The sequence below is a fragment of the Lepisma saccharinum genome, chromosome 21 (genome assembly GCF_977018435.1).
Source record: "Lepisma saccharinum chromosome 21, izLepSacc3.1, whole genome shotgun sequence".
Classification (NCBI taxonomy): domain Eukaryota; kingdom Metazoa; phylum Arthropoda; class Insecta; order Zygentoma; family Lepismatidae; genus Lepisma; species Lepisma saccharinum.
The window spans coordinates 13281289-13308948 of record NC_139249.1 but is presented as its reverse complement, the minus strand read 5'-3'; the positions used below and the strand labels follow the sequence as shown (position 1 = coordinate 13308948).

General features: G+C 38.0%; 1 protein-coding gene across 3 annotated transcripts in view; it reads right to left on the bottom strand.

Annotated features, from left to right (window-relative positions):
• Nucleotides 1-27660, bottom strand: part of SecS (Sec synthetase) — a 51381-nt gene that overhangs the window by 16865 nt on the left and 6856 nt on the right. For 2 of the 3 annotated variants that reach the window (XM_083142687.1, XM_083142688.1), the window contains exons 2-6: nucleotides 17310-17480; nucleotides 13312-13441; nucleotides 12293-12436; nucleotides 5027-5185; nucleotides 866-1130 (exon numbers count right to left, since the gene is read on the bottom strand). In XM_083142687.1, the coding sequence (XP_082998813.1) occupies nucleotides 866-1130; nucleotides 5027-5185; nucleotides 12293-12436; nucleotides 13312-13441; nucleotides 17310-17423 (812 nt within the window). In that variant the 5' untranslated portion in view covers nucleotides 17424-17480. Of the gene's footprint in view, nucleotides 1-865; nucleotides 1131-5026; nucleotides 5186-12292; nucleotides 12437-13311; nucleotides 13442-17309; nucleotides 17481-23688; nucleotides 23798-27660 lie in introns of those variants that run through there. The other variant, XM_083142689.1, reaches the window with a different exon arrangement.

The following is a 27660-nucleotide window of genomic DNA, read 5'->3' as shown; positions in this document are numbered from 1 at the left end:
GATTTCTTTGACATGGGTATTGCAAATCTTGTTTGCCGATATGATTTCTTTGACATGGGTATTGTAAACCTTGTTCGCCGATATGATAAGTATCTCAACAGAAACAGTGCTTATGTAGAAAAATAGCTTAGAGTTGCCTCTTTCAGTTGTATATAATAAAAACTCTCACAATGTCCTGGTGTTTCTTCTATACCAAAATGGAAGTGACATTCCGAATGACCCTCGTATATCTCACATACAGCATAATAATTGATTCTAGTGCTGCATGAGTTGCAAATTCTCACGTATATAAAATAATACGGATTGGCCGATATGAAATTTAGGCCGATACCGATAAAGTACCAATATAAAATTTACTGGTACCGATAACCGATATTCTACCGATCCGATATAAAATTAGAAATGGTCTATGAAGAACCTGAAATGTTCATTGATCTCCTTAATAAATATGTGTTTTGAGGTGACTGCAGTGCAAAAGAAGTTGAATATTTAGACAATTACTTTTTTAAAAAGTAGGGCATCGAGATTATCCATAAAAATTCCAACAAAATGGCAAAATTTTACAAGATATTTATTCATATATCGGATCGGTAAAATAATTGGTAATTTTACCGATAAACCGATATGCCTATATCGGCCGATACCGATAGAGTACGGATTAATCGGTCCCATCCCTATAAAATAATTAAAAATAACAATTTTTTCATCTGATCATCAAGAAACATATTGCTTTCCACGTTTTTATTATATTCTCGAAATAAAACATCATGGGCCTCTGGGATTTTTTTTTCTATTGTGGCAGTCAACGTGTTAAGAAAGGGTCCTAAAATAATAATGATATAAACATAGTTGATATTTAGCGCACCTTGCTGCTTCTTGAATAAGATGCATACACCGAGAACTTTGAAGACCGTAAGCATTGTTGACTAGATGCGGTACGTCATATCTGCTGCACATGATGGCCACTTGTTCTAAAGAGTCGCTGGCACGAGGAGCGAAGCAGCTTGTGGTGGTGAGTATGCAGGCAATGTTTTGTGGACCAAGAGTTACTATTTGGTTTTCCAGTGATGTAAGGTCAGTTCGTAGCTCATCTCCTACAGGGTACATTTCGATGACGACTGGTTCCAGACCTGCAAGGAATACACATTATAGCAGTAATGCACAATTAGTAATATATAAAGAGTGTGAAAAAATTAACACAGTTTTTAAATTGTGAGCCATTTTTCCCCTGCAGGGTTAGCAGCATTCTGTGAGGTCACATGTAGTAGCAAACAACCAACGAATCGCTAAAAAGAGCCGTTACTCGTGCACGACCGTGTTTTACGCGGGAGCACTGACGAAACACTTTTGTCTTTACTTACGTGAAATTTAGAAGATTTCGTACTTCCGCGTTGCACAATTTTAATGGTTCAATCCTATTAATTTCAAAGTACGAAATCTTCTAAATTTCACGTAAGTAATTTTAAACCGCGTTTACCGCAACCACCATGAACTTTTGTCTTTGTTTTGGTCTAATAGTTAGTTATCAAAGAGTAAGTTCATTGTTACGATGCGTTGGCAGTTCTCACCCACTCCCCCATCCCTGTCTATTTTTAGCAAGCGTACTGTGCTGTACGCTCAAGGACAAAAGACACCTGCCAGTTGAGATTTGTAATTCAGTTTGGTGCGCCTGAAATCTTACTGTTAGTGAGCATTATACTGTATGTAGTTTTATGGCGTGGAGTTAGTGTTCAGTGAGTGAATCTTTTTTGGTGATTGGCAGTGATTATGACAGAAAAGAGAAAGCGAGTTGTTGTGACAATGCAAAAAAAAAAATAATAATAACTGGAGGCATTTATCGTTCGTCTAATCTTAAGCAAAAGAAAATATCAATTTTTTTTCACAAGCTGAATTAAACTTTATTGTTTTAGTTGTACGGCTTTTTCTACCAAATCCTTAATGTAACTGTAATTAATGTTCTTGAGTAAAATGACTATGTATTATTGTAAGTTTTTGTTTGTGCCCACACACTGAAATACATATGTACTGTATATCAAAATACTGCATGTAATGAAATCTACATACTGTACGTATATCAAAAAAACTTTATTCCGGTTTAACCGAATTTTCGTTCAACCGAAGCATCATTGGTCCCATCAAATTCTGTTAAGTGGGACTGTAGTGTACGGAGAATGTTTCACCGAGACTGTGGGCAAATTACCTGACACTTTCAATAGGAGAAGCGACCCCAAACGACAACTGTGCGACCTCACACTGTGCAATTTTCTCCTCTGGGGATTCATTAAGTTGAAAGTTTATTCTGCAAAAATAAGAACGATTCCTGAATTGAAAACCGAAATTCGAAGAGTTATCGGTGGCATTGAGCCACAGGTATGCGAAAAAGTGATAAAGAATTATGTGAAAAGAATTAGAAAGTGTCAAATGAATTGTGGAGGACATTTGTCAAATATCCTATTACCAATGTTTACCCTTTCAAATAATGTAATAACTTTGCAAACTAATAAATAAACAAAATGTTTATTTCTTAAATTAATTCATGCATTTCCTTCTAAATTAGATCATCATTGGAACAAAAATATAATATTATGGATGAACCAATACTTTGATTAATTCCACAGAGAAATTTAACTAAAAACCAATCATCTGAAGAATTCCTACCTCTTAAGCACATTAAATGCTAGATAATGAAAATGAAATAAGAAAATGCCTCTTATGTAATATCTACTATCAGTGGCGAACACCCCATATAATCTGTCAAGGAGCTGGGTGGTAGGTTCCTACTAAATATTTTAATGCAATAAAATATTTACTAACTTGAGTGCCTCCCTGATGGTGCAGTGGTAAAGTTGTCACTTTGTAAACAAGGGGTCCTGGGTTTGATACTGGTGGAGGCACATAGCCTTACTGTGCATAAAGTGGACTTAAAGCACCAAATCAAGCAATCAAGCAATTTACTAACTTGAAAAACCGCAAAAATGCACATCATATGTATGTGCTTTTGGCTATGCAACTGAAAAAGTTTGGGAATTGCTAACATAAAGTATGTGTCTTAGCACAATGAAGCAGAGTTGTTCAAGGTTCAAGAACCGACAAATCCTAATGCATTCTATTGGATTCCGCTACAGGACTGGAACCTTCTTTCTCACACACTATAAATTCGGTCCAAGTTGTGTATTGTTTCATTGAAAAAAAAAGATCATGGACCGTATTTAAACTGATCTGGAAAATAGGTTCCTGGACTATTTGGTCTAGGAATTAATTCGTGCACCTGGACAAGAGATGGCGTAACGAGAGTATCGTCCCACAGTTCCGTGTAGCCACACATGCGTTGAAAACTCCTGTCAGCGCGCATCGTTCGTAGTATAGGGCAGTTGATTGACGCGTCAACAACAGCATTTTGTAGTCAACTGAACATGGTGCAGTTCGTGCCAGATAAACTGTTTTTGCGGGGTGTTCTGCTTCATTATTTTAACATGCAGAAAAGTGTTACCGAAAGTCATCGTATTTTGGTGGAAGTGTATGGTGACCATGCGCTAGCTGAGCGAAGGTGTCAGAAGTGGTTTGCATGGTTTAGAAGTGGTGATTTCGGCCTGGAAGACCAAGAGTGACCTGGACAGCCAAAAAAATTTGAAGACGAAGAATTGAGAGCATTGCTCGATCAGGATTCGTGTCAAACGCAGGAAGAACTTGCAGAAGCATTAGGCGTTGATCAAACAACAGTTTCCAAACGTCTCAAAGCCATGGGAATGATTCAAAAGATGTCACATTGGGTTCCACATGAATTGAAAGACAGAGACGTTGAAAGACGAAAAAACATTTGTGAATTGCTGCTTCAAAGACAGAAAAGAAAGGGGTTTTTGCATCGCATTGTTACTGGCGATGAGAAGTGGATCCATTACGAGAACCTGAAACGAAAAAAGGCCTAGGTGAACCAGGTTCATCACAACCGAAACAAGATATTCACTGTGCAAAGGTTATGCTGTGCATATGGTGGGATATGAAAGGTGTGGTGTACTATGAGCTGCTGCAACCGGGTGAAACTATTAATGGAGAACGTTATCGACGACAATTAATGCGTTTGAAGCAAGCTCTGACCAGGAAACGACCAGAATGGGAGAACAGACATGATAAACTTATTTTTCAACATGATAACGCTCGCCCACATGTCACAAAACCAGTCAAAACCTATTTAGAAAATGTCGGGTGGGAAGTTTTACCCCACCCGCCGTATTCACCAGACGTTGCTCCTTCGGACTACTACTTGTTCGATTGCATGAATAACGATTTGATTGGACAGCGGTTCACTTCTTCAGAAGATATCGAAAAATGGGTCTCTGACTGGATCGCTTCAAAGGATGAGGACTTCTTTCGCCACGGAATCCGTAACTTGCCTGACAGATGGACGAACGTGGTGGCTCGCGATGGACAATATTTCTCTTAAGGTATTTATGTATTTTGTGTTTGAACTACAGCTTTAATGTGTGCGTAACAACCGCACGAATTAATTCCTAGACCAAATATATTAAAAATTAATTCGGGAAAAGGTTCCCGGACCGCATTTAAATTCATCCCAAAAAAAGGTTCCTGGACCGAATTGAAATAATTTAAACATAAAAAAAGTTCTTTACGGGCCAAAACCCATTTACACTTGCTGATTTTCTCTCCCACATGGGAATTGAATTTATTTACAATTCCCGGATCTTCAACAACCCTGAGATTCAGGAACCCACACATTATAACGGGTTCTATAGGGTTCCGTAACAGGACCGGGACCTTTTTTGTCGCACAATTTAAAATCTTTCCAAGTTGAGTATTGTTTCATTTCAATACGGAATCTGGGCCCTATTTTAATTGATCCGGAAAAAAGGGTCCTGGACTGAATTGAAATACTTTGCAGATAAAAAAGTTCTTTACGGTCCAGAAACCATTTACACTTGCTGATTTTCTCTCCTGGACCGGAATTGAATTTATTTAAAATTCTTGGACCTTTAACAAGCCTCCAATGAAGGCAACATGCCCAACTTACCTGCAGTAATTATACACTTGAAACACGTTTTCTGGTCTATCCTGGTCCACAAAACATATTTCGCCTGCGGCCTCTGCTGTTTAATTGTAAGCATACAAAGTACAAGACTCATTCCTGTTGCCATGGGAACTACAAAACATCCAGCTGTTGTCTTGACACCTACAAAATAAAAACAGCATTACTATCATTACTACTGCACTTACAGTTAAAGGATTAATTATATGTCTGACTAAGTTTATTTTATACACAGACTGGACCCTCAATTTGAAGTGATAAAGAGTTCCAGATATGATAACTGGTGAGGAGACATCTCATTACTTCAAATTGCACTTTTAACTGAATGTCCAGTCCTGATATGGTATATACTTACACAACCCACAAATTTGATTTATAACACTGGGGAACAAAAAAAAGATTTTATTTTGTGGCATAAAGTTTAATAACAGTTTCAACACACGAAACAGCTGTAATTGCCAATTGTATGATTGTTTCAGTTGAATTGACTCCAGTTATAAAAATAAACACACTATGGAAAATGTAGGAGGTAAAATTACTCCACGCTTTTCTCGGTAATATCAAAATTTGATAATGGGATGAAATTCCCATTAAGAAACTTATTTATTTATTTGTAAATTGTTGCTAGGCAACTTATGAATCATTACTAGGCAATATATCTCTTGATGTTGAATTTTGTAGTATAACTAAGCGAAATGCGTTTAATGTGAATACATTGGAAATATGAGTTCCTCACGTAGTAAGTGTTTCAATAACCCAAATGTTTTTTTGCTATATATGTGGAATATATTGTCTACCATCACAGAGAAGAAATATCACGGATATAGTGAGATATTTGTATCAGGCTTATTTTGCCAAAAATCTGGGACAACAAAATATAAAATGGGTCTCACACATAGTTTGCAAAACTTGTTTGGAATCACTTCGTTATTGAGGCCAAGGCGGACGAAGGACTCAAATTTGGAGTGCCCATGACATGGAGTGAACCAAAAAATCATGTTAATGATTGCTATTTTTGTGCTGTGAATGTTAAAGGCATGAATAGATTCAAAAAGTGTAATTTGGTGTACGCTAATGTAGAGTCAGCAAAGCCGCCAATACAGCACAGTGAAAATTTACCTCTACCTGTATGTACCTTTTCGCAAAATATCGACGATGACGTTGAGATATCAGATGAAAGTGCTAGTGACAATAAAAACGAAAGTGATAAAAGTGGATAAAAGTTTGGCCCCCAAGGGAAAATATTACAGTGGGAAAAGCTAATATAATTCATGAACCGCTGATAGATAGGGACAAAATCATCCTTCCGCCACTGCATATTAAACTTGGGTTGATAAAACAGTTTGTCAAGGCCTTAGATACAAGTGGTGATTGTTTAAAATATATATGCCACACTTTTCCAGGACTAAGTATTGAAAAATTGAAAGCAGGAATCTTTGACGGACCACATATTCGTACACTTATAAATGATGCCAATTTTACAACTTACATGTCTTACATCGAATCTGAGACCTGGCTGAGCTTTGTGTCCGTCGTCAAAAACTTTTTGGGGAATTACAGAGGAGAAAACTACCGCGATATAGTTGGTAATATGTTGAAAAATTTTGAGAAATTGGGAGGTAATACGAGTGTGATAATACATTTTCTACATAGCCACATTGACAGATTCCCTGAGAACCTTGGTGATTTTAGTGAAGACAGAGAGAAAGGTTCCATCAGAGTATAAGGATAATGGAATAAAGGTACCAGGGACGGTGGGATCGCCACATGATGGCCGACTACTGTTGGAGCTTACAGAGGGATTGTCCTAAAAAGCAATACAGCAGGAAATCGTATAGAAAACGTTTCACATAGTTTGTTACTTCATTGTGTACATATTTTCGTAATTAATATGATCATAGGCCTATATCAATTTATTTTTATAATAATGATTGTAATCACAAAAATAAATATTAAATTGTTGTTGAAAGTTCATTTATATGTATGTCTTATGTTTCCGCCATTTTGGTTTAGTTGCATTTATTTCATAAATTAGAGCCAATTCAGGAAATATATTATTATATCATTATTCAGCAGCATGAAATCGCCCTAAATTAGCTCTCAAACACTGTGCCGCAATTTCACTGTTCCCCAGTGTAATTGTTCTATTAATTTGTGACAATACCCATGGAAAGTAATGGAATTATTATTATAAATAATAATAAAAATTACTCGTGGCATAACAGCCCGTGAGCACCAGTACCTACTTACGAACTGCACCAGAAGTTGGAGATAATCCAATCCAGCTACTTACGGAGTGACGTGTGGTCAGCACGACAAACTCCCAGTCGTTGTCGTAGGCTTTCTATGACTGGGTTATGCTACTCATTCGTAGTTTCCCAGTTTCCTCATGATAGCGAATGGCCACCGGTCCCATACACAGGTAGAAATCTACAGAAAAGTTGTTAAACCTTCCCCTGAGAGACTCGAACCTTCGCACGTCCCGTAGTCAGAGCCCAAATCTTGCACCTTAGACTGCATGGCCACGGTGCAGGATGGAATTATGTTACAGGTATTTTAATACCTCATGGGGTTTACCATTCCCCAAAACATGTAATTATATCTTATATTTGGCACTACTGCTCTGCTGCTTTTGGCTAATTGCTATAATGTGGATACATGATGTTTAAAGGAAATTGACGTGACAATCACAAAAGAACACCCATGCCTACACTGGGACTCAACTGAGTTTTATTTGCATTTTTGTTATTTAGCATTATTTTTCTGCCACTTTGGCTAATCTAGATGATGATGAGTAATGATTAAATTAAATTGATGAAGGGACACTCACAACCACACAGTCCTACACTTGAACCTGGAAACTTTAGTAACAAGATTGAGAGTCCGCCATGTGCTAGGTCATGGCAAGAGTAAAGATGAATTGCCTATATCATCCACACCCATTACAGGTTATTCTCGATTTTTAGATACACTGCAATGAGGTGCCTGTATATTCTCAATGTACAGATAGTGATCAAAATAATGGAAATGCCTTACTGACCTTGCTTAATATGGCGTTGGACCACCTCTAGTACATCGTACAGCCATGAGTCATTACTTCACTTTTTGTGCCACTTTTGGCTAATTTGCGAAGATAGGGATGAGTGATGGTATGGTGAAATTATTGAATGGACACTCACAAACATACATGCCCAGGCCAGGATTTAAACCTGGGACCCCTGGCATCATAGCATGATGTGCTAACCACTCTGCCATGTGGGCTGGCTCGTGGAATGGATGCATACAACTCGTGTATTGTTTCAAGAGGAATTCTGAACCGTTCGTCGTGCAGTGAAGCATAGTTCCGCCAGCAATGATGGCGGAGGATAGCTGCACCAGACTCGCTTCTCTAAAATGGACCGCAGATGTTTGATAATGTTCAAGCCACGGAAAGTTTTGAAGTTCATCCACATGTTCTTCAAACCATGCCTGAACAGAGCCAGCATTGTGAATTAGGGCATTGTCATCTTCGAAGATGGCGTCCTTGTTAGGGAACAACATCTGTACCATAGGATGCACTTGCCCACCTAAAATATCCACATATAATCCTTGGTCGTACATCGTCCGTTGAGAGTAATAATAGGACTAATGGCATACCATGAAATTGCAGCCCACACCATCACAGAGCCACTTCCAAGTTTAACTGTAGGACGGAGGCAGCATAAGTCTCTTTGGGCACCCACCATACATAAACCCGACGTGATGTGGGAAACAAGGTGAAGGCTAACTCATCAGACCAAATTACTCTCTTCCAATCATTGTCGGTCCATGTCCCATGGTCCCGGCACCATTTCCGTCATGCTAATACGTTTTTGGCGGTGATCAGAGGTTTGGTGATTGCTACCTGGCTGCGGATGTTCAGGTTGTGAAGCTCGCGTCGGACTGTGATTGTAGAAATAGGTTGTTCGAGATGCTCATTGAGTTTGGACGTCACTTGGTGTCGCATTAGCTAGATGGTTCTTTGAGGCAATCCTCTTCAATGTTCTTCCTGATCACAAAGGATGGGTTTTCGTCCCCTATTATACTTCACTGACGATGTCTTGCAATGAGTCGTGTGTGCCGTCATCACCTTGGACACTGTTGCTCTCGATACACCTAATGGTATTCTTGTGACTAATAATCGCTCTCCTACAATCAGCCCTAGTTGAAATTCCGAGAGGTCTTCACCTACATCTGGCCCATTGCATGCACAAATACGTACTACACTGCCTATCGTACTGCTGATTAACATTCTTCTCTATAGGTGTTTTCATTATTTTGTTCACCATCTGTATATTAAATACGTATAATTTCAAGGTATGATCCAATGTGATTTTTGTAAATACTGATAAAGTACAGATATGACATTTACCAATACCAATATTTAGTGGACATTCCACGAAGAAATTGAATATGTAACCATATGACAGAAACATGTTTCTTAGTTTATTCACACAATTTATTTTTAAAAAAATATGAAAAAGGAAAGAATTTTGAACTAAGTTAAATGCTATTTGTACAAAGAAGCAAATTCGGTGTATTGGTTAAGATAATGCAGTGGTCAAAGTGAGGGGGGATGAAGGGGATGGTATCCCCATGTTAGCAACATTTTCGCAAAGCATCCCCTCAGATGTCGCATTGTCACCATGTTAAACCAAAGCAGTATACCCCCAAGCCTCAACCAAACATTCCCCCCTCCCCCCCTTTAGCTAGCAATTTCCATTTCAAGCGCAAGTTAAGGTTTATATTATGAGCTTATGTTCAATGTAACCCTAACTATGTGAAAAGCAAGCAGTGAGTTTCACGACAAATCTTTCACAAACACTGTGCGAGCATGTGTGGTAATTAAGAATAATCCCTTGCTGAAGCCATGTGACTTATGGACAATGAGAATATACAACTATGACATTTTCTTGTTTTTTGGAAAAGCTGAAATTAGCACCATAGAACTCCCTCTCAAATATGGTGCAAATAAGTGCCAATAGCATATAGTACATTCACATACCCACTGAAGCTTCGGATGTGCACACCTTGGTAAATATCCACACTTAATGACAATATGAATGCCTGACAAGAATCCTGCAGCTTCCTGAACCACAATAAGATGAATGAAGTTTTTCCTGCCAGCATATTAAGATGGTTGTTTGTAATTGACTACAGTCCCTACAGTAATATTACAGAACAAGACAGCCAATACAAAGAGATATGTTATGGATAACAATTAACTACTAAGGTGCAGATAATGTACATTCACTAATGATCACAAAGTGCTCATAAATGTGTATACATATTTAAATCAAGTAAACATATATTAAACAACTAATCCTTCCAATTTTAAGCATGTATTGTATGTACTTTGGCTCAGGTCTCGAAAAATTCTGGTCGCCAGGCTGCCAAGGTGACTAAAAATTTCAGTCTGGCGACTGTGATCTTTTGCTGTAATATTGCCGTTTTTTTAAGTTTGCATGTATGAAATTTTGAAAATTCTAAGTTCAAATTGCAGTACAGCGTATGTTAGCAAATGATTTTTTTTTGTCAATGTTGTGAAACATTCCATAAAATCGTAACAATTTCTCTTTGTCCCCCAATCCCCATTTTCCGATTTCTGACATGATTTAGCGAAGTTTTGAATATGGTGATGCTCATCTTATAGACTGGTTGATTTTTCATTGATTTGCTTTATTTTACTTTGCTTTTTTGCCATCTTTGGCTAATTTGCAAAGATGGGGATGAGTGATATGATGAAATTGACAAATGGACACTTGCAAACATCCATGCCCAGGCTGGGATTCGAACCTGGGACCCCTGACATTGTAGCACGATGTGTTAACCACTCTGCCATGGAAGCCGACTCAGCTTTTTATACTATACACAATTGCTAGTAGGTTGTTTCCTGGCACCTAGCTCTGAAGAAGATTTTTCGAGTACTGCTTTGGCGTATGTTTCATCTCCTTGTAGAGTGCTTCTCCAGATGTATGGGTCTTTCACTTCACCTGGTACTTTGAGAGTTCCAATTTAAGCCTGTTTCTTTTTTTGCTATATTTTGGCTATTTATTTCCATATCGTGTGTCTGGTTTTATTCTTCATTCTTCATAGCACCTTGCTAGTTATTAATTCTGGCCATCTCATTCCTAAGAAAAACCATAAACATAGCCAGGCTGTATCCCAAGAAAACATTATTATTCGTCACGAGGAAAACTTCCAAGAAATATTTCATACACCTATACAGCGGATTTGAAGATATGAAGATCTACGCACCTAGAAAGCCAACTCTTGCCAACACAAAGCCTATCCGGAAATCACCTTGCTCATATCCTGAGAAAACATCTTTATCTATGTATGTACACTTGAACTTTCTCGTTGATTTGTGTATCTCCATACAAATCTTATCAACACCAGAAATGGGAGTTAGAGGAAACCTGAGTACTCGATCTGATTTACTTTACTTTGTTTTCTGCCACTTTTGGCTAATCGTGAAGAAGGGGCTGGATGATAAGATGAATGGATGAAAGAACCATCACAGACACACAAGCCCCCACAGAGGATTATACTGGCCAAGAGTCCCGATGCCAGACTTTCGCTAGCCTGCAATATACAGTCCATAGCGGAAACATTGAGACCTGCACCATCACAGTGCAAGATGACCCATGAAAAGAATATAGTTGAGAAAAAATAGCATTAGCTACAGGCACATATTTTTGGTGAATATAAAAGCAACATTTCGGTACAAAAACAGAGTCAATTTCGGGTTAAAAAGCATTATATAAAATGACATTTTTGTTTTAAAAATGTGAATATAATACCAAATTTGATTTAAAAACTGCACTTGCTACACAAAATAAACATATCCCTTCTAATAGCCATGTTTATGACGTTACCAGAATATTAAGTTTATTCCTATATATTTACAGCAGAATTAACCAATTTTCCATCAATTCCATAACTCTCAGGATAATTCTGACTTCAGAAAGTCCAGCATTGGTAAATAAACTCTAAATTTCATGTTTGAGTCTATTTCGCATTTTGCAGTTCATTTCGCATTAATTTGTGACAAAACAGGGTGACAAAATGCACCTCACACCTTTCAGAAACATAAAAAATTAACATTACAATGTGTTATTTCACATTTCGTGTTTTCGTAAAAAACAAAATATGCATGCCTCTAAGCATTACATTGAAAATAGTACTTTTTAAAGTGTAAAAAAATACTTGGAAAAACTGAACACATCCTACCTGAAAACCTGATGACATCGAGAACTAAGGAATTCGTCAGTTTGTTCATCAAGCTGGAACCTGCCGCTTTGGGTTGGACTTCTCCAAGGTCACCAGATCGGCCAATTCCATGCCCCAATCGGTAATGGCGACGAGCGACTAGTGCTACATGGAAAAAAATAGAAAAATTTAAAAAATTACTTCACAACATATAAAACTGGCTTCGGTGTCATCTAACTCCACACTTCGTCTTGTGTGCTGGCATTATATTTTTTAATTGCTTTTCATAACTATTGTTTTTACAAGCCTCTGTTTGCATGCATGCTCTTTCCGTGTGCTTCTTTAGAATTTGAATTTCTTTATTCATGGGTGAAGTTCAGCCTGTGTCTCTTCTAGCACTTAACCCGCAAAATCTTGAACAATTAAACAAACAAAAATACAATACTACAATAACGTAAGTATTCCATCACATTTATCCCGACTAAAATTTTCAGTAACTAATACTACAAAGAAGATAAAGACAATTTTACTCATTCACACATATCAAAATATTCGTTTCGGGTTCAAATCTGCTCATTTATTTGGTTTCGATTTCAACGTAAGCATTCTGAATCTAATCATGAGTATTGAGGCTCTGTTCCTGCTCATCAAGATGTACTATTGTTGCTGCCCTTTTAAAGGTGTTGTATGTCGCACACAAGATAACACCTTACAGGAGGTGTCTGTGGATACATAGGCATATCCAGTGATGGGCACTAGCACCCTCTGGAAAATGAGAATGATTGATCCAAAATTTCATGTGACATCTAAAGTTTCAATAGCACTTCAAAGATTTTGACTCCTTCTGCTTTTTACGTGTAAGAAAAATAATCTCCTTCCCCAGTGCAAAAACATGCAAACAAAATACCAAACAAACAATCCAGTATATCAATTACAAAATGAATGAGATTTTTTTTTTTTACATTAAATAAGATATGGATTGGGAGAGGGGGGTGATAATTCTGTTGCAGTTGTGCATTTACACTAATCTATTTTATTACCTGATGCAATCCTAGCTTCTCTTTCCCCAATGCCACAATTTCCTGGAAAGTTGTTGCTGTCCATCTGTGCCAAGTCCGTCAGAAACAGTTCAATGGTTGTGTCATCCCAGCCTTCCTCTGGCCATTTTCTCTGAAAAATTTAAAGTATCATTGAATATGCACACAAGCATTTGCCTTTGAAAAACCTCTTTAGCCCTACTGCACACTACAATAACTCCATCAACCTGGAAAAAGATCTATAGAAACAAGTGTAATGACAGTAAAATTGGCATATAATTATTCCAAATAACAATAATATTTTTATTATTCTAACTAATGAAATTGATTACATATTACTGAAAAACCAAGTATTTTTGCTGTCTAGAGAAGTTACAGAATGACATTTTGTAACTACATAATATATGCAGCACACTATCCAAGACATTCTGTAATTTTCTTATGCTGTGTTGCTTTCCTCACAACTTTAGGTAAATTGCAAAATCGCAACGAGGAGGATAAATATAGGAAATTTATGAGGGGACGATAAAATACTCATTTCTATGAGAGAGCTCAAGCCTTAGGTCTTAGGTGGAGCGATCGTATTTTATTTACTGTTTCTTTTCTGCCACTTTTCTGGCTAATCATGACGATGAGGATGAGTGGTGATTTGATGAAATTGATGAAAGGAGAATCACAAAGTTGGGTGCTACAATCACGTGCATTTAGCCTTCATGCTAAGGTAACAGAGGTACATAATTTCACCATGACACATCTCCACAATATAAAAACAACAGAAAAGTTCATAAACCATACACAATTTTTCATTTTCGGGTGGATTTATAGTGCAGTAGAAAATGCTGCTTTCTTGCTTACATTTATAAGGACACAGCATCTGGAGAAATTTTTGTTGCATCCAGGAATTATATAGGAAATGCCAACAAGATTAATATCCATAAAATAATAGACGATAACCTCATCTGCACCAACCTATCCGATAATTATGATCATACTGTCAATGTACTTTAGTTATCAATCAGATATCTGGACTGCAAGTTTTACTTTGATATTCTTCCTAAAATCTAGTATTATAAAAGTAAAAATTTATTAGAGAAATTCGAAGGAACCATAATTTTGCACAAGACTGAGAATCATGAGAACGAAAGAAACAATATAAGACGTAAGCGAGCTACTAAAGATATATCCGCGAAACTTACTTGTAAAAATGGGGTTCCCAAGTGGATGGGGGCAGAGGCCACCAAAATTAATAGAACATTTACAAGTAAGTATCACGGATATTGATTGATTGATTTAGTTTATTTTACTTCGCGTTTTGTGCCTCTTGGCTAATTTGCGAAGATGGGGATGAGTGATGAAATGGATGAAAATGGACATTCACAAACAACCATACCCGACCGGGATTCGAACCCGGGACCCTTGGCGTCGCAGCGCGATGTGCTAACCACTCGGCTACAGGGTCGGGCAGTATCACGGATATATCCTTAGTAACTCGCTTATGTCTTATATTATCAACCGCGTTGTTTATTCCCCTCAACATGAAGAAAGAAACAAGTTTCTAAACTGAATCTCCTTTGGGAGTGGAATCATGAGAACCGAATCCAGAAGTGGAAGTGAACTGCTTGTTCATTTTGCAACTTTTTCTCTTGCAGACTCCAAAATGCACGTAAATTCCAGAGGATCTGCAAAATTTCCCGACTTTTTCCTGTTTTTCAGGTTTTCCAGATGCATATCAACCTTAAAAGTACGCCCATGCTCCAGCTGTGACTCAAATCTAATTTAAAATTATCTGATATCCTTTTGGTACTGGAATGGATAATCTAGATATTCAGATGAAAGAAGCAAGGAAAGAAAGAAGAAAGAGAGAGAGAGGGATAATCTAGATAATCGGATAATCAACATGGTACAGATTCGATGAAGGATTTGTAGAAATTCGTACATTGAAATACGAACATGACAAATAAAACAATATGTCGATACCCCATAGAAAGGACAAACGATAAAACTGTCCGGATAATGCACACATCAGATATCCAGACATTTTGGATAACCTGAATATCCAGAGATGGTAATTCAGATAATCCACATATCTGGATATTAGTATATCCGATATCCTGATATTTGAAATCCGGACTGAAAATCATCTGCAGAAAATTTTATTTGGATTTGGCCATCCCTACTCGACACTCAGCTACGAAGGCATCACTGCAAAAGTTATGGATTGGATTGATGTGATTCTAGCTTCCCTATAACCAAACGAAAAAAGTTTTGCACAAGTCCTCAAGTTCTAAAGTCTGTTTCTCTGCTTGAGATGACCAATTAAGGAAAACTTGGTGCAAAAAATTGCTCTTATTAATTTTGAACAATACCTAACCAATTACATTGAAACTTTACTTCAGTTATAAAAATATTTTCTTTCTCCATTTTTTGCGATTAATTTCACTCAAGCTTGGGCAATTATAAATTAGTGAGCCTGGCATAAGTAAGAGTACTAGTGTACACTCTTCCTTGTACATTATCACCAAGGTATCTGTCACTTTGGCTACAATTATGCCAGCTTACAAAAATTATTCGGGGGGAACCGATTCACTTATTTACTCTGATAAGCTTACTTTTCATTTTTCCGCGTAAATTTCTTTGTGATCGATTTCGCAACCTGTCTGGAAGCTTCGCCAGGCATGTAAGTAAGCTTATGACTAGAGCCCGGAAGTTCAGGCATTTATTTTCGTTAAAATAGGCAGGCAAAAAGGCATTTATAATGTGGTAAATAGGCACTAAAAATGAAAAAAAGGCAAAATAAACCGAAAAAAGGCACATTTAAAAGTCACTTACTTTTATCTATAATTTCTGGCAAAATGTTAAAATCTAAATTGGGAAGAGCATTTCAATTTTCTCCGTCTTGATTGCACATAACTACAAGGTGCTTTTTAAGTTCTAAACATTCATTGATAGTCGTCTGTCAGAGAGAATGTTTTTCATAATAGAAAATGATATTTCTACTTTGACAGAAGTTATTGGAGCATACATATTACAAGCTAATGTAGCTGGACTCATTTTGGTAACAGCATTTTCACCTTTTAGAATATCACAAATTGTTTTCAATTGTTTCAAGTCCTCATTTGCACTCACTACCCGTTAGCACTTTTCCGCAACAGCTGACCCCTTTTCTCCTGGCACTTCTATCATCTGCTGCATAGATTCCTCGAAGATTTTCATGGATGCTATAATTGTAATTGTCTCTGGCAATGCACCATAATGTGCAAAAGTAAACTTGAATAGCACAGGAGTTTTTTCACTTCACGAATTGAAGCCGCTTCATTTTCTGGAAGAGCATCGATCACCTCACTGATTTTTTGAAGGTTGTTAGCATAATATATAGCTGCTGATATCCAGGTTCCCCATCTCGTCAAGACTGGTTGCTGAGGTAAACTAAGCTCAATCGCAACTTCCTGAAATTTTCGGGTTCGAGAGGGAGATTTCAGAAATATTTTCTTTGTGTTCGAAATCAACCTGTCCACTTCAGCAGTCAGTCATGCACAAGAAATGTTAACCGAAAGGCAATATCCTGACTCAGCATGAAATACTTTTTTCTCACACTTTTCTCCTTCAGCAATGTTGAAACATGCGTGAGTTCAATATTACTTAAATAAGGCGAAAATTATTCACATAATAAACGGAAGAAAAATAAATGCCAACAACGTTTTTTGGGAGAAAAATAATATATATACACATTTTTTTTTAAAAAAAATGTCAAATTTCATTGAAAAAGGCAAAAAAAGGCATTATAATTAAAAATAGGCAGTGGGGTCCCAAATAGGCAAAATGAAAAGGTTTCCAAAACATTCGAAACAACATAAGAAACGTATATCTGGAAAAATTTTATCAATATATGCAGTAGATAAAAAGAGGCATTTTGCCAAACTTCCGGGCTCTACTTATGACCTATCTCCGCGTAACCACCAAACAGATATCTTTAGATACAATGATTCAGTTATGTTAGTTACCTGTTCTATTAGCTGCCTTACTAGGCTTTCCCTAGTCTTCTTGGCTGCAGCTGCTTGTTGCAAATATGTAGCAGGAATGAGACGTTCGGCCAAAGTGAAGTTGTGGCTATTCATGGTACAAGTATAGCTTCCACTGAAGTACTCACTGGATAATCAATGTAAATGCATATTCTGAAATCAGAAAAAAAATACACCATAATGTTAAACATTCTTCACACTAGTGTATAGTATTTTTAAAATGGTAAGATTTTACAATACCGGACCCATCTGTAATTTCTATCCTACTACTTATACTCACGAAATACGTAGTCCCGATGAAGTATCTGAGGTTAACATGTGGGGGTGACGTGTTAAAATTGTTAATTGATGTGTAGAAGATGTAAAATAAGCTTTTCAATTACCGCGATCGTTCTCTGTATACAAGCATGGAAATCATGTTTGTTCAACGTAGCGTTCACTTGTTCAGTAATCTGCGTGTGTGAGGAACATGGCGACTTTGAAGATAGGAAATAAAGTTCTTTAAGTTTTTTTAGTAACTTTTAGTTGGGTACATATTAATAATACAGGGCATTTGTTCATATTTCGCATAGTCAATAATTTAGGACACTTGATCACGATTATGTAGTTAAAATTTGTAGCTACCGTGACCCACAAACCATTCACGCATAGCCCCACAAAGACTTCACGGTAAGGTTAGGTTATGCAAACATAGTTAAAATTTCGTTCTATAATGTAAAATTTTGAAATAACCATTGTTTTCCGTGGAGAAATCCAGGGTTTCTGTTCCGATCGCGGACCACTCAATTTAGCTTGGCCTATTTTGCAATTTCTACATGTGACCCCCAAATATTAACTTCAAATTCGTGATTAGGAGGCCTCAATTAGCGAGTATGCAAAATATTACAAAAATTGGGGAGGGGTCCGGTATTGTAAATTTGCTCCTTTAAAATATATCTCTAAATACACAGTTTCTTTTCCAACAAGAATAATCTAGTCACATTCACTACGGAGATGACTGTAATTCATCCTGTGCGCTGCTGGCTCTATTAGTTGATTAGCTGATATATTAGAATACAAGCATATTCATTCTTTAAAAATAATTTATCATTGCTGTTTCAGTGTTTCCTCTACCTGCAAAACAAAACTGGGCTGCCGCAACAAAAGTTAGTGATCAACGGAACGGGTACTGTTCAATACAAAGAAAGCAAATCTTTCCTTCATAATTTGGTGGGAAGCTGTTCTATCATGCGGCTGTGGTACAGAGTAATGATGGTCCATGGAGGGAGATTTGCAAATAACTCTTCCCGAATATATTAGTCATACGTCTTGCTGTCGATTTTATAGTGTACGTTGGCAGTGTTTTTTTCTTTCTTTTAAGTCCACTTCTTGCACAAAAAGGATAATCGGGACTGGGCCTACTGGGATCCGAACCACTACGAGGCCAGGATGTTACCACTGTGCCATCAGGGAGGCCTGTTTCACATTTCTCGGCATACCATCTCATTTCAGACAAAACTGTGTTCTGTAGGTGCTCGCAAACCTCTCGTAAGGCCGCAAAGGAAGTCTTGTTGTGTCCCTCCATTTTTTTTGCACAGCAGTAGCTCCACAACTCGATAGTCATAGGCAGGTCTAGATTTTTTTTCTGGAACGTGCACAGAATATGCTGTAAGCATTAAGTAATATTGGAAATATAATGTGCAGATTTGCAACTTATTCCACACATCAAAAAGTGCCCTTATCTCAGTGGTGTGACCAGTGTTTTCGAAGAGGTGGGGTGGTACGTATACTTTTTAGTAGCCCGTCCTCATATGCCATTTTCTCCTGCCGTTGACCTTCTTCTTTTAGGAATACTTATCCAAGGTGGAGTTATGACCAGCACATACCCCCATTGGACACGTCACGTCATTCACATCAACACAATTACAAGGGTTCGTTCTAGGTCTAATTTGTGGTCAGATGAACTAATCAGGACTGAACCTTCAACGTATAATCCATTCTGGAATGTACCTCCACCAGGAAACGAAACCAGGGTCCTTCGATTATAAGGGGATAGCATTAGCAGAATTTCCGTCGCATTATAATCAAGGCATCCAGGGTTCGATACCTGCTGGGGGTACAAAATAGTAGGTCCAGTCCCAATTAACCTATCTGTGCATAAAAGTGGACTTAAAACTCAATTAATCAATTATTAGTCGAGGTGTGAAATAAAAGGACTTCTATTGTATTTCTATGAAGAATAATTACAGAAGGAAGACTCTTTCAACTATCTAGAGAAAATGGCTTGATAATTTTTTTGTTCTTTTAATATGATGCTATCAATACTTTTTATAGTACTTAATAATCATTTTGGGAGGGGCAAGTGGACCTCCTCCCGAAAAATCCGCCAATGTATACAATGTGCCTGGGACTTTTCTATGCAGATCGCCTCGTATAAAAGTTGTATTCGAAGTCATTGCATTTTGCTTACCTGTTGTTTTTTTGGCATTTTTCTCCTCGTTTGGTGCTGCAAGAGGATCTTTAATCGCTTTGCTATTAATTTTGTAAACCGTTTTGAATGAAATTCCAGTCATTTCAGCAGTTTCGCTTGCAGTCCAACTAACACATTTACCAGGATTTTTCTGCTTTACCTTTAAGTATACAATAATATTTATTACAATTTGTCTATCTTTACTTGTAAGACTCTGGCCACTTTTATGCTTAATAATACCACTCCTTGAATTTATAATAAATTCCTCCAAGAAATACATAGAATGAGAAAGCACGCACGCAAACAATAAACCACTTTATCCCCGACGGAAGCCTATTCACGAACTTTTGCCTGGTGATTCCCTGCCTCTTTCCGTCTTCCCAAAACGTGTTTGCAGCAAGTGGCAACCGTCCGACAGCTGTTAATTTTAACTTCCCAAATCGCAGTAAACACAAGAAAGGAAAAAGTCTTGTTTGAATGGTCCGAATTGCAAAAGAAGGTGTAGACCATCAAAGCCTTACATTTCCTCTGGTTCTTGCTTATTTATTATTTTCTCATCGAATGTAAACGACTTTTGTTTCTGACAGGAACACTCTTGTTTAATTTGTTTAATGGTGGTGATCTCAAAAGTAAAAGATCATACTGAACTCTTAACTTGGGCTCAACTAGGCTATATCCTATTTTGAATAGTAATCACTTCGAACTCTTGGGCCAGCCCCGTGACCTAAGCAATCTCTTGTTCCGCTATTCGACACACTTGGGGCAAGGTTTCATTTTTTCCTTTCTAACCTAGTTTCCACCACTTCCACATACTTCCCATTGAGTTATTGGATGTGTTCCTCGCAATCTTTTACAACACCTGGGCCATAAGTAGTATGTTATCTTTCACAGAATGTGTTCCTTGCAACAATGCCATACACAGTTTCACAACAGGAAGCAACATCAGATTAGATTTTGAATACTTTTGAATGTCAAAACAACAAAAATGGTACCAAGATTGTTCTAATGTCCTCTGCGCATTTCTGTGGTCCACATGCACCATTTTAATAACACCCTGTGTATCTAGACGACCATTTCTTAACCTTTTAACATGAACTTCATGTTCATGGACTTAATGTTTGAATTCCTAAAGTGCATCAAATACTTAATTAAATAAGTTCATCTAGGTATATTATTGCAGTTATATAATTTATTACATTACTTACTTTTATTATAATAAATTCATGAAAAGCGAGAATATACTTTGCATTTGTTTGGAGTTTGCATGAAAGGTCGTGACTGATGCAGATACACTGAGGCTGGCTTATTGACAATGTAAAAATGTGTTTCATACACAACCTATCATTAATAAAAGTGTTAAAAAAATATGGTTGTATCTTTACCTCTCGCAAATGGTGAACTATAATTGAAGAGCCTAGTGGGGAAAAAAGGGAGGGAGAGGGGAGGATCCCATCATGACCAAACTGTAGTCAGCAATGTAATATGCTTAAACCAACTGCAAGTAGTTTGTGGAATGAGCAGAGTATGGGATTGTGCCAGTTAGTGAGAATACATATTGCAATACTGCCTCAATTTGTCCACTAGGCTCTTCAATACCTATTAAGTTATTATTTTAAATAATTCACAGATCCATGAGGGAACAGTGGTCCCCTGAGGTGGGTCCATGATCCACTGATCTAGACAATATTATATCTTTTGAAGTGTATATCTCATCCTGTGAATTTGCTTGTTTTGTTTTTCATAAATCTCGAAAACGATTTAGTGAGGCATTCCGGCATTATGTGGAATGCTCCACATAAGATTCTTGGCATGCACTGATTTCATACATCTACAAGATACTTTTGTTGTGTCTGTATGACATGGTTTGAGTGCAGAAAAAGGACGAATGAAAAAGTGTGTGAAGTTTAAAAACATTGGACTTGATTTGTCAGTGAAGTGTACCGACTAAATATGCTAATAATTTTCTATTGGTGAAATATACAAATTACATGCATTCACAAACATTTAAGTCTTAATGCAATTAAAAAGAAGCATAATTTCCAGATTAATTCACCATGTTATCGACGTTGAAGTCCTCCTCCGTAGCTGAGCGGGTTAAGGCATTCACTCGTCTTGAGATCGTTCGCTGCGGGACAGCATAGGTTCGAATCCGGCTCTGGTCGGAATTTATTCGACCTATGTATAGGGCCGGTGGCAACCCACCATCATGAGGAAATTGAGAAGCTTCGAATGAGTAAGCGTAATCCGGTCCCGGAAACCCACTATAACGGCTGGGGATACGTCGGGCTGACCCCCCGACTATTCCAATACTGGTTGCAGATCTCCACACTTAGAGGTGACGAAGGAAAGCATGGGAGGGAGACTGGCAGTCAGTAGGTAAGCCAAGGCCCTTCAGGGCTGTTGCGCAAAGGATTATTATTATTTATGTGGAGTGGGACAACTTTCTGCTGATTTTTCCTAGTTCCTTTAAACAATTGCTTTAAAAACAATTTAAACCCATTCTAAAACTAAAACATTAACTCATACTCATTTTGAAATGCTTTCCTCATCTTCCTACAAACCTTGCAAAAATAATACAGCATCAAAATTTGGACAATTTATCTCACTAATTGTCATGAGGAAAGAGACAGCAACAAAATACGTATATTACTGCAGATATTTCTGGGCAATGAGCAGTGCTATATTATCAAGCTCGGTCGTACCTTTCTACAAGGTACTACTGCTTAAATTAGCACAATAGATTGTTACAGATACTTCAAAATAAAGACTATAAAGAATGTATATGTAATACCTGAATACACTGGGTGTATATATCTCTTAAGAACTCACAATGATATGGAAGAAAATTGTTGCAACTACTGACAGGGGCCTCTCGAAGAGTGTAGTGATAAGCACTGTCACTGAAGATTGTTGTAATTAAGTAATTCCTAGTTTGGTCCTCCGTAGAGGTACATAGCACCATGGTTCAGACCCAACTTCAAATTTAAGGTCTATAACTTCCCCGATGGTATAGTTGTAACTTCCAGGATTTCATACTTGGTGGAAGCACATAGTGGTTTAGATTGCACTTTAAACTATAGGTCCACTCCCGATTAGCCCATCTGTGCATAAAGTGACAAAACAAAAACTGGAAAAAAATAAGCCTACCTGAGAATGAAGTGGACTCATAGAAACAACAAAATCAAAAACTGACACGACTCATCTTTCAGGGAAGGTAAAGACAAAGTAGAAGGCCTCTTTGCAATCCTGCTGGGTAACAGTTTCATACATCGGAGACACATTTCTTCAATTTTACACAAGAAACTACTTACTGAAATGTTTCTCCAAAGTTTACAACGTTCGTCGAGGTATATTCTTTCATTGTGGAATATATTGGACCGGGAAATCATGTATTTTTCAAGAGAAATATCTCACAGACACAAAATTGCCATTGCTTTCATTTGCTTGCCCTACGACAAACGGATGCTGCATACGTTTGATGATGTAAGCTCCTGTCAGTGTTTCAACCCCCCCCCCTTTCTTTTTACTATGCTTGCTTAAAGTAACCAAACCTAACCTAACCTTATCAGAAATGGTTTGTAGGGCTATCCGTCAGCTACCCAGGCTATCTGTTAGCTACTTGTGCATAATGTATAATTTCCACTGGTGATGAACACGATACTAGGTATTTTTCGGTGAAGAAGGTTGAAACACTGCACAACGTGAGTCAAGATGTGCCCGCCATATTGTGCGTTCCGGAAGCGAAGAAAGGAATAAAAAAAAGCAGTCAGAATGTGAAAAATTGAGTTTGTTTTCGTGTAAAAAGCATAATGGCACCTTGAATATGTTCCGCAATACACAATTGGTAAGTACGAACCATGCGAAACACAAAATACGTGATTTTAATGTGTCTCCGATCTATGAAACTAGTACCTTCTGCTGTTTACAGCTCCAGCCAACTTGTATGGAAACTCAAGACATATGCTAACTCTGTCCACTTTCAGCTGTCTACGTCATTTATAACGTTTCAGCTTGAATGGACTGAGATCTGTAAGCCATTCCAGCACTGGCTTAGTTGAATATTAAAAAGCTTCTAACACACATGCAGGGACATGTGTTTCAATCTTCTTCCAACCTTTGTGACATCGTGACCTTGAGAAGGGATCAAAAACCAGGAACAAAGATTTTACTTTGTGTACTGTTTTTCATTGGCTTAGTTGTCTGGCTGAGAGACAAAGCATGGCAGAAAGCTCCAGCAGAAAAGTACATTTTAGTGTCTAGGATGCATCTGACTTGATGTCAGCCTTCAATTTCCGTTGCTTAGACTTCCTTTCCAGAGGCCTGCACAAGACCTGGAGCAGACCCGTTCGCGAGACATCGCTCCTGAAATGCCATGCAACCTGCGCAACATCCTCGCTTGTGCAGCTTGTATGTCCACCTGCCCAGATCGTTCCTGGCAGGCATTGTAGACCCGCCAGGTACCCGCAGTCTTACGATACCTAGTAGGTCTCAGTTCGTTCTTTCCATCAACTGCGGACCCCTCCCTCTGCATGACGTAGTTGCTTCGAGTAGAAACTGCACCGGGCCCACACCATTCTGCAGTGTTGCCAACTGCAATAGATTTTCACTACTTAAAAAAGGGAACTCAAAGCTTCGTAAGCCACATCACCAATGAAATGAGATTTACGAATGTTGCTCCCTCCCCCCCACACACACACATTGAAATAGGTTTTCCGTGGCACAGGATCCATTAGTATATGTCGTAAATAACCAACATACGTATATATAGTGATATAGGGCAGGACTGAAACATGTCACGTTCGACGCTGAGGTCGCGAGTCAAACAACACACTGTTCTACTGCGAACACCAGGGCCGTAGCCAGCCAGGGGCATTGCCATTACCCTCGTTTGGGGGGGGGGGCAAGTACTTGGATAAACGTAACAACAACAACAATCACAATAATAGTAATAAAGTAGCATGAAAGGCATTATTATCCTCATAAATCACGCAAAAAGGGGGTAGAAGTCGGTTCTCACGCATTTGTGTTGAAACAGAGGATTATAAATATTTTTTTTCAACACGTCAATTTCACATTAGCTAATAATGGAAAACAAGCACACAAACTATTTTTGAAAGAAAGAAAGTGCATGATAAATGCATTCCGAATGTACATGCATATGGCATGTAAAATTTCCATCTACAATATTTTCTTTTCACATGGAGCGACGTATTACATAATTAATTCATCCAACTCGTAACAAACCAACATTAATAGCAAATAATATCACGGGCCACCATAGCATTCTCTGTTTTAAAACTTTTCTCACTTAGATCGTTCGGCGCTCAGGACCGACTCCCGCTACCCCTTTGCTACGGCATTGAACTTGATGAGACTTGAACTTTAATGTTTGACCCCCACCCTGACCCCTCCGCTAGACAATTTTCGTCCAAGGTTGTGAGCAATGCACCCTGCCCCCTCTGGTTGCGCCACTGCGTGCCTGGTTAAGGCACCATGCAATGAAAAACAATTAGTTTTCAGTGAGGAGATTTTTGTTTGCTCGATCATTCATTTAGATAAATGAAGCTGTAATACTGCGGCAATAAGATAAAAACTGCTTACGCTGAACTGAAATTGCTAAGTATATAAATTCTCCTTGGAGAAGAAGCTCCTCCTAGGACTTCGTAGGATTTAGTAGCTACGTAAGTAGGCAACGCTGGCTGCAGCCGTCCACGTGGTGATGAAACACTTGGAGCGACACGCTGCCGGAGGGCTGTTTCCTTCCAGCAGGTTTTGCAGGTGCCCGGGTCTTGTTGAATGCCCATGTACCTTGTAAGCGCAGAGCGCCTTGAAGACCAAGAACCCGGGTAGAGACGCAAGTCGACTCGTTGCCGTGGGCAGGCGAGCAGGTAAACTTGTTATCGCGTGCAAGCGGGCAGTGGGTAGGTAAAAGGCAGACTATGCTGGCCTCTATTCCTTTCCTACCGTAGTTTCAAAAATGTGATACTACAGTATGTAATAATATTTACATTAAAACCATAAAATTTCTGCATGTTGCCAACACTCACGACAAGAAACTTATTACTTTCAGTTGGTCTTGTTTGGTCTAAAAATGCTTTGATTCAATTCTTTATGCTTCTAATTCATAGATGATTACAAACAGCATGGGTCGTTATTATTTTCTTAACCCACACAAACAGCATGGGTCATTATTATTTTCTTAACCCACATGCTGAAAAGGTGTATGTACAGGGTGTGCCAGAAGTAACGCCCTTTATTTTACCAGTGAATTATAAAGCAAACTTTGTTGAAATGTTCCAAATTGTAACTGACGTGTTGAATTAGTAATGTTTGTTTTTCAGATTCCTTGATTTCAGAATAAGAAAATAAATATTTATTTAATGAAAAACCACTACCAAAAGGACAGTGAAGATGAAACCTCAAGCTGTTGCGTTATCAATTAATGTATCCCAGACTAGTGAGGCCCTGGGATCTGGACTCACAGTCAGTTTAATCTTATGTGGAGCTTGTGTCTTCGTTCCTATACAGGGTGTATCATAAGTGATAGCGCAAACGGATACAGTATGCTTCTCTCCTTGTGCACTCTGAGGTTTCTTTGTTTAAAACTGAACACTGCCGAAAGGTAGCGTTGTAAACAAACCATACGACCTGTACAGGACGGAAGGCATAAAAGGCACGTCACTTGTAAAGTGAAAATCGCACAATGTGTTCAAACAATCAAGTAAGTGCCGGATCGTAACCATACATTCTCAATTATCTCGCCAACGGTTCTGATCCCATGTTTACCGAGACTTTCTTGCTTCTACTATCGTGTACTTTTCAATGTATCCGTTTGCGCTATCACTTCTGATACACCCTGTGTATGTGTCTGTCCCTTCATCCATCTCATACACCTCTTATCTTCGAGAATAGCCAAAGGCACACAAAAGTGAAGTAAAATAAACTAAAGTAATCAGTCAGTCATTATGATAGCAAATATTATTCACCAAAAGTACAATTTCATGACTTTTATTGACTTCTTGACTTACTTGTGATTTCTTTACTTTTTCTTGACTAGTAGACACGTTGGGCTGGCAACAGTGCAAAAGTTTATAATGGCATGTTTATTATTCTGTTAATAATACACATGTTACACAAAACGCACACTGTTCTCATTATTTAAAAAAAAAAAAGAATGAAAATTTCCACAAGCAAACTCAAAATATTAAAACAAAAAAAATTGTTAACAACTAAAGTTACCATATTTTCAGAACGTGAAATCGAGACGTTTTTACTACTCTATCCCTATGTCGCAATGCATGACCGCATGTGCATGCACATAAACGATACATATGTTATTAATTAATCAAAATAAACAAATGATATTACGCACAATATGTAATGGAAAATGAACAAAAGCATATTACTGGACAAGTAATGTTATGGCTTGACAAAAAATCGTAACATTTTGACATCCCGAATGAGGTCAGTAAAAAGTTGGGACACGAACTGAAAAAAAAGGGACTGTCCCGACTAAATAGGGACATCTGGTAGCCTTATTTAGAACTGAATTTCAAAATTTAGGCAACATGGCAACAACCGAGCACCCTGTATTTGACTAGCCCTGCACTACACTACAGCCCTGATCTTGACATGCATTTCTCGTAAAGTTGAAAACATGGCAACATAAAAAGTCACAGAGGTAACATTATAGTATAAGGAAAACGGATTTCTTCAAATTTACAGGAGAAAGTACTTACGGAAATCATTTTCTGTAGCATTGTGGAACTTCGTGAATGTAGTTTTGATCCATTTTAATGCGAAAACATGTAGTTTTCTGCGAAAATCTCTGTCCGATATGCTGTTTCTGCTGCCGCCATTTCCATTCTGCACAAGAGTACAATG